Source organism: Telmatherina bonti (genome assembly GCF_933228915.1).
Source record: "Telmatherina bonti genome assembly, chromosome: 19".
NCBI lineage: Eukaryota > Metazoa > Chordata > Actinopteri > Atheriniformes > Telmatherinidae > Telmatherina > Telmatherina bonti.
In genome coordinates this window covers 11,510,148-11,521,710 of record NC_136617.1, presented here as the reverse complement: position 1 = coordinate 11,521,710, position 11,563 = coordinate 11,510,148, and the positions used below count along the sequence as shown (strand labels likewise).

The window sequence follows — 11,563 nt, the reverse complement described above, 5'->3', positions numbered from 1 at the left end:
ACATATACATATATACATATACATATATACATATATACATATATATATATATATATACATATATATATATATACATATACACATATATACATATACATAAACATATACATATATATATACATACACATATATACATACATATATACATACACATATATACATACATATATACATACACATATATACATACATATATACATACACATATATACATACATATATACATACACATATATACATACATATATACATACACATATATACATACATATATACATATATATATATATACATATATACATATATATATATACATATATACATATATATATATATACATATATACATATATATATATACATATATATACATACATATATATACATATATACATATATACATATATACATATATATATATATATACATATATACATATATATATATATATATATACATATATATATATATATATACATATATACATATATACATATACATATATACATATATACATATATACATATATACATATATATATATATACATATATATATATATACATATATATATATATACATATATATATATATACATATATATATACATATATATATATATACATATATATATACATATATATATATATACATATATATATATACATATATATATATATACATATATATATATATACATATATATATATATACATATATATATATATATACATATATATATACATATATATATATACATATATATATATATACATATACATATATACATATATATATACACATATATACATATACATATATACACATATATACATATACATATATACACATATATATATACACATATATACATATACATATATACACATATATACATACATATATACATATACATATATATATATACATATATACATATATACATATACATATATACATATATATATATACATATATACATATATATATATACATATATACATATATATATATACATATATACATATATATATATACATATATACATATACATATATACATATATATATATACATATATACATATATATATATATACATATATACATATATATATATATACATATATACATATATATATATATACATATATACATATATATATATATACATATATACATATATATATATATACATATATACATATATATATATATACATATATACATATATATATATATACATATATACATATATATATATACACATATATACATATATATATACACATATATACATATATATACACATATATACATATATATACACATATATACATATATATACACATATATACATATATATACACATATATACATATATATACACATATATACATATATATATATATATATATATATATATATATATATATATATATATATATACATATATATATATATACATATATACATATATATATATATACATATATATATATACATATATATATATATATATATATACATATATATATTTCAGGAGTTATTTCAATAATATTTGTTGCATACAGATTCTGAGACCTTTTGCATCACTTTATGGTAAAAACCTTGCTGAAAATCCTGCTGAACACAATCTTAAATTTACCAGGAAGCAGGAGATTCCAGGATAATAATTTTGACAAATCACTTTCTATTTTAGTGTATATTAGTGTGTTATGTCAGCCACTGACAAGTGTTACGACCCTCAATGGAGTTTGTCCAGGGGTAAAGTGGGGGGTGGCAACATTCACAAAAGAATACCACGAAAATGTACAAATGAAGGCTTTATTCTTGGGACCCACTAGTCCCTAAACGCATCAAAGACCAGAAAACAACCAAACAAACCCAATAACAAAAGTGTCCACCAAAGCTGGCACCAACCCAGCGGTAATCGCAAAAGCGTCAATGCAAACACCAAACAGTCAAAACTCCTTCGCAGTCACTGAAGGAGTGGCAAGCTGTGGCACCAGGCTCAACCAGAACACAGCTGCCCGGAACGAAGTTTGGTGACAGCCTTTATTCCGGTGCTCTGCCAATCAGGGGCAGGTGGGCGTGTGGCGACCAATCAGCACCCAGCACACATCAGCCTGAGGGCAGCTCCAGGAAGGAAGCCAGGTGTATCAAATCCCTCAGGTGATGCTTGTTGAAATGATGAGCTAGATGACAGGCCATGGGGTGTAACACAAGGAATGTTAGGAGGTAGCCAGATCTTTGATAACTGGTGTGGAGACCTCAGTGAGGTTCTATGACTTCATGGATCATTAAAGGGTTAAAACTGGCATTTGAAATGAATGAAGGAATTTCAGCTTTTAGAAGTGTTTGAGAATCTCTCGCGAATTTTGAAAGAAAACTTAAGTCCCATGTAATCTGTTAAGAAGTCCTCCATTAACAGGAAGTGGTTGTTTCATCTGTATGTTGCGTCATGAGGAAGACTAAAACATGCCGCTTAAGGGAAGAGGTCCCATTACAAGAAGGTTTCTCTGACTTCCTTCAGGGTACTCACACACTCACTTTCTATTAAAGAGCTTCCTGATTCTCAAAAAGTTAAAAAAAAAAAAAAAAAAAAACTTTGCAAACATCATGGGGAAGAAAAAACATTTCCGTGCTTTGGGGAAGTTAGAAACAAAACACCCATATTCCTGGCATGATGCCCTTTATTGATGGCTGGAAAGACATTTTTTGTGCAATTAAAATCACTGTACATCCTTGTGCTTTTCCAAGATATCAGTGACTCAAAGAGTCATAGATCAGGGAAGTGCATGATGTTTAAACATGTTAAAGCCTTTTAAGAGACACACCTTTTCCAAAAACAGACCACATTACTCATTGTCTACATGCAAACAATAGCAATCTACATTATGGGTTGATATAAAGTGTGTACTGGAAGGAACTGATATATTAAACTGGAGTACATTGATGTGGCAGTAGCAGAATTATAGTTATAATGAAGCATTTGAATTTTCCCAAAGCAAAGTGATATTACTCCACAAATCAAACTAATAAGAAAGAAAGTGTCACAGTAAGACATTGCGTTTATTTTTCACCAAGGTAACCAGAACAAAGGCAGTGAGTAAGGGAGTTGGAAAAAAGGTCCAATCCTGCCGTAAACATGAAGTTTTTTTTATTGCCTTAATACAAACAGGAAATACTAAATCTATTGTCGTAAAATTTTACCCACTGAATGTAACTCTGAAGCGAGCTGTGTGTTCAGACCAAACGCGTTTTGTGCGTCAAAAACGCTCAAAACGCTGAACGCTCGACGCTGGTCACTAAACTGCCTCTTTTATGTCCAACGCCCAAAACGCTCTCAGCGTTCCTGCCGCTTGTCTGCAGCGAGCGGAAAAGAGAGGGGGGAAAGGCTGCGCTTTTATTTCGGTCAGTCTGAATGATGGCGGATTCAGTAAAGCGATGGCATGGTTTTATTTAATAAACAAAGCTAGAGAACATTGTCGTAGGGCAGTGATAGTCACCGTTAATGCAACAAGAGAGACTGCAGAAAACTCAGAAAACTCGTTAACTCAGCAGAGAGCCGCCACCCCCCCCAAACAAAGCGTTGCTAGGCAACGTATCCTACTACGTTGCCAAATCAGTAACATTCAGCTTTTTAGCAAGGAATGGTTATCCTAAATATTGCACGAAGTAATGGCATCTCAGCCCCGTGTCTGGGTTCACCACAGGAATCCTCCAGGAGCTGCGAGCTGATCGCTTTGATTGGTTGACGCCCCGCGTCAAGCGGCAAAAGTTCAGCATTGCCCATCTCTGGCATTTGACGCGCCGAGCTTTAAAAACTTCTTAAATATTTTCGGCTCATTCCACGCGGAACGCCGACGCCCAAAACGCAACGCGATAAAGCTCGACGCCCCCTTGCCGTGCCTCCCCATAGACTTTACATGGAAACCTGCGGCTGTTGAAGCATTTGGCCTGAGCACACAGTAACAGTTGTCATGGTTTAGTGTTATTCATTGTATCCAACCCCTCCTTTCGTCCGTATGACACCTTTATAAATGTTTCATTAAAACATTCATGACATGGAAACCTCTAAAATATTTTTATTTATTTATTTGAAATATATTTTAAAAAGGGGCAGTTTATGAGATGCTTTACAAAATGTGCAACCATTACTATGTAAAAGCATGTAGCCATGGGTAACTTGTAGTATCAGTTGTCTTTATTGTTAAATATCACCGTATACAATGACAGCATTTATTCATCACAGTTTTAAATAAAAATGTCAACACAAGCTGCGGTGAATAAGCAGGAAGAATATTAGCATTAAAAGTAAACCCATATAGACCCAACCAATGAAAACATGATCTGATAAGTCCAACTTTTTTATTATGAGATCATTATCTGCCTTTTAACAAAATGTAAATGAAAAAAGTACGTAATTTTTAAAGGATATTTACCAATTATTACTATGATATGTCAATATTTTTATAGTGTAATCTGCTTTCTGGTGTCCATTAAAAGGCCAGAAGACAAAAATTAGATTGTTTTACACAAGATTTTGAGCCATAAAGTGATGCCAAATGTATGTGTCATATATGTCATACTGTGTTCTTATGGGTTAAGTTGTATAAACTACATAACTATAAAGAGCACTCAGTGTATAAATGAGGATGAAATATATCTTTGTAAGTTGTTATTCAGACACCGGATGGCTTTTGGAAGAAATTGTTCGGTCGTCTGGAAATTTTGACGGACCTGTGTCATATACAAAGGCAGTAGTTGCAAAAATTGGTGTTCAGGGTGAAAAGTGGACTTATTACTTCCTCTTTGGATTGCTATGGTGACACCTTGGCATTAGCCCCTTTCTACTACAGTAATTTCTTTCATTAACTTGGATTTTTAAAAAAAAATGTTTTGGTACATTTCCACTGACATTAACCAGGATAACCAGGATAAAAACTTTCTCTCATCCCCAAGCGTTAGTGGAAAAAAGCACTTTCAGTCAAAGGTCGATTTTTTTTTTCTTTAAATTCACAGCAAATCTTGTAGGGATATGGCTATGTGCTGAAGAGCCCTGATGGTAAAATGTACTAGCAATATTCTGCATACAGGCTCATTTAATGCTCAGAAAATAGCAAACATGGTGATAATGTGTATTTTCACAGAATGAGAGGTAAAAAGCAGCAGCAGAGAACACAACCGTGCTCTATGTGGTCATTTCATACACCAGTTTCTTTTTCTTTGCTACTTTTCACCAGTTGCAAGGCAGCTATACTGGTCAACCCGGCCCCTCCTGTTTCCAGTGTTACAAGTTGTATCAGCCATTAGAATAACATTTTCTGCTGAAGAAAAAAAAAACAGGAATTCTAGGTATTAAAATGGCTGTAAATGTCTATGGAAAACCCTCTAAAAAGAGTCTATGGGGTCAGAGGCTCCCCCTGTTAGAATTAGAGGGTATTTTAGACAAAAAAAACCAAAAAACATAAAATAAACAGTGTGTACAGCATATAAAATTGAGCCTAATTTAAATTCTCTTATGGAGATGCTTTCCACTGAGATACACTTACAGTTGCCCTGGTTACATTGCAAAAGAGAAAATTAAAAAAAAGGATAATGCAGGAAAGGAAAAGCCCAATTATTGAGTAAATATTATGTTCTGTGATTCAGACAACTGTTTAACTCTCCTTTGCTTGAGTCATAACCTGAAATGAATAACTGACTATGAATTTACTGATTAGAAAAAGCAACTGTCAAATTTTGCAATATGTTCATTTGGACTTTGATGAAATGTTAACAAGAAGTAAAAGGGTGTGGAGGGTTCTTAACATTTACCCTGTGTGCTTAACTATGTCTCCTTGGAAGCCAAGAACAAGTCATGCATAAAAGCCTGCATATTTTCACAGCCTTAGATTAAGGCTCAAAATATGTATACAACCTACTACAGTACTTAAACTCCCCAAAGAAAGCTTGAAAATGTTTACATTGCAAAGCCACAGTGATAAGATGCAAAGACATGGAAGCAGAGGTTAACAGTTCAGACTGCTGATTGTGTTTATCAGAGTATTTTAGTTCATTCAATTTTAAAAACTCAGTATGAACTCAGTGAAAATGATCAAATCAAGGTGTTGTGTATAATTACTCAAAGAGGACACAAAGGAAAGGTTCAGGACTAGATTTTGGAAAACTTTGGACTAACTAGTGTTTAAGTCTGATTTTGTTATGCAGTAGTTGTAAACGTATTGGGGTGTCTGATGTGACTCCACCAGCTTCGGCTTGGCAGTTTATGCATTTAAGCAATCCCCTTGTATGATCTGTGCATCTCTCCCAATGCCCTGTTCCATCTCAAGTATGACTGACCAATGGTTTTGTTATCAACAGTCTGATTAGCAGTTGTGGTGCAGATGCAAACTCAAAAAGCTGACAGGAGAAAGGTGAAAGGAAGAAATAAAAGCATGCACATTTAGGCATATATTCATCGTATGTTATTTTTTTTATCTTTGCCGAGAATATTAGAAAACTAAGTATTTAAACTGCAGAAAACCCTTTTGTTTTTGAGGTTGGTGTCATTGTTTTTGTTAAAGTACTCACACTGGAGAAAGCTCAAGCAATCCAAAATGTTTTTTATTCAGCCAAACAAGGTTTGGGAGGGAATCAGGAACAGTTTTGACGACAGACTGGTCGGTTCTATGGAGAAGTGAGCTGGCTTTATGGGAATGGTGAAGATTGAGAGCAGGTGTGTGTTCATCTAGTTGATAAGGTGCAGCTGTGGTTGGACAGGAAGGATAAACTGAGTGAGGGCAGGTGGAGCCAGGAAGGCAGGGCATGCCATTTGGCCCATTTATCTCAACCTGCAGCTCTCCCTGTAAGTCACGAAAGAGCTTTTTATGCTTCCTCTTCCGTCTCATTTTCAGAGAATGCAATCAAGTATTGCGTGAAATGTTTTTCCTCTACAACCTACGTCAGTGCCAGCTGAAGTTATCTGATAAAAGCCTCTGCTTATGAATCTGAAGCTCAGCTTTCTTCCACAAAAGAAACAGTTCAACACAGTTCAAACAGCGGAAAGGACTTAGAGAGATCAGACTGATCATAAGTGGATGATCCACGTTGATCCATACATATCGATTTGCCCTACTTCCTACCTCTGAACTTTGCCGCTTGTCTCTCCCCTACAACAGCTGCAAAAGCAAATGCTTACTTTGTAAGTTAATTGACTGTCTTGGCAGGTCTAAATCTGTTTTAATGGGAAGTCTGATGTTTGCTATTCCCCCAAACACAAGAGGCCATGTTGTTGGAACACACATTGTGCTGGAATTATGACAATATATTTACACATTAGATTAGTGGGTCAAATGAAGTTAGACAGAGGCAGGTTAGAGAAGAAACTAAGCAGACACACATGCACACACACACATGAGCATACCAAGAACTCCAGGGTTCAGTGTGAAAGTTTTCCTTCATTAAAGTTTAAACATGCTGAGAAATCAGGTGATCCCAAAACAGTTCCACTCATTGATGTGGGCTCATTAGTACACTGTTAAATCTACAATGCATAATCACTTTCCACTGTGTCTTTGCAGAGTGCAGAGGATGAGTCACAGTGGGTGGAAGACCTGTTGAAACTCCACACAGCCAGAGTCCGAGATGTGGAGATCCTGACTGGCCTGGACTTGTACAGATCCACCAATCTCACCTATATCAACACCCTAAGACTGAAAACCTACCTGCACACCTTCGAGAGTGATGACTAAATGCACAAAGACAGACAAATATACAGGCGTTTCCGTTGGCAGAGGATCTTCATATTTTTTACTACATGCTTGCTGGACAGATGGTGCATAGCTGTTCTACTTCCAAGCAACTTTGCAAGACATGAATTGAAAGGGAAATAAGTTTTTTTTTTGTTTTGTTTTTTTTTTAAATTCAAATAATTAAAATGCATAAAATAAATGTTTTTGAAGATTAGGAGTCTATAACACTTATGACAAAATCTTGAAATATATAACCGAGAGCATTAATGATGCAGAGGAGAAAACTTTCTGTTGGCACCGCACCTATAATAAGGCTGCATTCACCAGCGCAGGGACCACATCAGTGTTTCAGCTTTCTAACTACAAGTGAACTGTACATAATATTACTTATGACCATCAAATATATGAAGTCCAATTTACAAAAAAATATGAAAAGTGCTGTTTTTTTTTTAACATCATTTACAGTCACATGTAATAAACAGATTACAAATACTTTTAAAAGGATTGGAAAACTTTTTAAGGAATATAAGCTTTTGAAGCAGTGTATTTTTTTGCGTTCTACAGGCTAAAAATGTACCAATTTAGTAAAAATATAGTACTTATTGCTGTGTTCCTGATTACTTACGGATTAATTATACTTGAGTATGATGTCAAATATGAGCCGGAGTCTCAAGGCTGTAAGCTTAGCAAAGATAAAGGTCAATTTAAGTGTTAAGGCAATGTGTTGAATAAAAGCCAACAGACAAGACGTGGGTTGGTTAATGATGGTTAGCACTGTGATGGACTGGCAACCTGTCCAGCTTGTATCTGGCTTCTCACACCAAGGATTGCTGGGATAGTATCCACCTTCCCCGCAACCTTTTATTGGACTAAGTGGTTAAGAAAATGGATGGATGGATGAGTTTATGATGGTTATTAAAGGCAACAAAATCAATTAGGTTTAGATAAGCTAACAATTCCCTGTGTTTCCAGTATTATGGCTTTGTTCAAATTGTCGACTCAGTTATGTAGAAAAAAATCTAAATATCTCATTAACAATACAGTGCAATACAAACTTGTCGCATGCACAAAATGTATTGTACAGAAGCTGAACATTACCTCTGTAAACATGGACCTTAGCCCATTGTGACTTATCACTGGAGCAGACAAACTGTGCTTACTAAGCTAATAAAGCTAAGTAATGTTAGCGTCAGCTACCGCTTATATTTTTAGCTTGTTGAGATTAATAAAGTATAATCAGCAAATGATACTCCTATTGACATGTCAACAAATATGATTTTGTTCTGCCTTAGTCACATAATTTGTAGTTATTAGTAAAACATGTACAGGTATAACGGAAACTGTTTCATTAAAGCAGTAGATATTTAGGTTACTGGACATGTAGCTTAAATTTTAACATTTTGGATATTAATAAATGCCATATAGCTGGAGTCCAGCAGGTGTTTACCGGAGAAATAAAATAACTTTTGCACATGAAATCAGCCAAAGTTTTCAGTTTTGGAGAGATGTAATTTACACTGTGTTCCCAACCAGCCACATATCAACCTTGTGTTGACCTTCACATCAAGATCTGGTATGTTTCCACAACTGGCATTTGTGTGTTGGTTTATACATCCCTCAACACCTGGTACATAATTATGAATCACTGCTGCGTTCAATTTGTGTCCAACATGCTTCAGCTGCTGAATGCCCCGATCCCTCAGGCTTGCAGTTCTGTAGATTTTAGGTGTTTTACTTAATACCCAAAATTTAAATGAATCCGATCTCCTCAACAGCTTGTTTCCATGTTGTAACACATATTGCTCGTGATTCATTTGAAATAGGTTTGTCAAAACAGGAAACTTGCAAAACTTGCAGGACAGTCGCCCCAGATCTGGACATTGTGTGAATATCACATTGGCAATTAGTGAGCAAGGGAGTGGACAAACTGATATAGGGGTTGTGTTATTCTCACCAAACAGCCCCTTGTTTGTATGTTCTTATCGAACACATAGCCTACATAATAATCTGGATGAAGCCTAATAAATATGCATCCCAAAAATCAATCTATATTTTGTTACATACATTTTAATAGTACAACAAAAGGACGGACTGAAAACAAAAAAAAACATAAAAAAAATCTATTGACTTTTAAACTGAAAATATAATTTCTACTATAAATAGGTCCCTTCCAAGTGGATCCTTAGCTTCAAAATTGACTGGTGAAAGAGCGAAAAAAAAGTTTCTAGAATTTTTAAAGTGTATGCTAAAATAAGAGAATGAGAGATGATCATATTTGGGAGCATATCTTGAAATTTAACTTAAGCTTTAGCTCAGTCTAAACATAGCCACAGGCATTCACAAACTGTGAACTTTGTTTTGACATGCACCCAAATCTTCCCGACTTTTATCAGAGCAAATCCTAAGTGTATATTTTTATACAATTTCTCATATTTATTATATAGCTTCATAATCACAGCATCTAGTGTAATGTCACTGAATTTAGTAAAATTACTGCCCCTATTTGCTGTAAAAAAGAAAAAAAAAAAAAAAAAAAAAGAAACCACTAATGTAGAGCCTTTAAATTAGCTCCATTTTAAAGAAGTAAATGGAGATTTGTGTTTATAAAGTCTCATTGCAACGTCTTTTCTTGTGCTTGTCAAACAGTTAGTTTGGTGTGTTTAAAAAGATTTTTTTTCCAACTAGAATCCAAAAATAAGGAATTGTGTTAAGTTTGATAATTGCAACGAAGAGTGCATACTTAATTACCAAGTTAGTCAAATGCAGGTAACATCACTTAAACTGGACATTTTTTTATCATTGATTGACATTCACAGTGATCTAGTTTTGTTCTGTAGAACAAAATCATGTTTCTACAAAATGACAAATAGTAAAAGCAACCAATTCCATTTCAATTTATTGCATTTACCAAACAGCACTGGTCTCTTTGTGTTTGTCACCACTGTTTTGCCCAAAATGACTTTCAGCAGCTACCCTCAACTCTGCATAAACCAAAAAAGCCAAAACTTGTCTGTTTTTGGAAGTTTGGTATTGACTTGCATAACTTGCATAACAGTGATCAGTGGAAAACAGAAAGTAATCAATAACAAGTTCATTTAATGACTTAGGAGTTTATCAAGTTGTAGATGAAGTTATGTTTATTCTTGTCATCCTTTCAATTAAAGACATATATATATATATATATATATATATATATATATATATATATATATATATATATATATATATATATATATATATATATATATATATATATATATATATATATGAGGAAACACAATGAGTGGCACTGAATTGTTTTTCCTGATGAAATGTTACCCTTTTGTGCTCCACTACAATCATTTTGCAATGGCAAAGAATTCCACTATGTCATATATATATGAATGAAATGAAATGAAAAATACTTTATGAATCCCCAAAGGAAAATTCAATATTGTAGTATATAATTAACTTGAGGAGGTCTTGTTCCGGAGGCTGATGGCAGGAGTAATATTTTGTATCTTTCAGTTTTACATCGGACCTGAAGAAGCCTCTCACTGAACACACTTGGTTGTTTCATCACTTTGTTGTGGAAAGGGTGTGAAGAATCCTCCATCTTCATCAGCTTGTGCAGCATTCTTCTTTGGACTATCAGCTCCAGTGGCTCCAGAGTTACTCCAAGCACAGAAGCACCTTTCTTGATCAGTTTGTTGATTCTCTTCAAGTCTCTGGTTCTGACACTACTACCCCAGCAGATGCTGCAAAGCTGACTGCACACTCCACAACAGACTTATAGAAGTTATGCCACATCTTGGCGCAGACGTTAAACAATCTCAGATTCCTTAAGTA

At 33.8% G+C, this 11,563-nt stretch overlaps 1 protein-coding gene across 1 annotated transcript in view; it reads left to right on the top strand.

Moving 5' to 3' along the window:
• The window catches only part of enpp2l (ectonucleotide pyrophosphatase/phosphodiesterase 2-like), a 40,421-nt gene extending 32,355 nt beyond the window's left edge, over positions 1-8,066 (top strand). The window contains exon 25 of the mRNA XM_079258559.1: positions 7,565-8,066. Within this exon, the coding sequence (XP_079114685.1) occupies positions 7,565-7,735 (171 nt within the window). The 3' untranslated portion in view covers positions 7,736-8,066. The remainder of the gene's footprint in view (positions 1-7,564) is intronic.
• Positions 8,067-11,563: the final 3,497 nt, after the last annotated feature.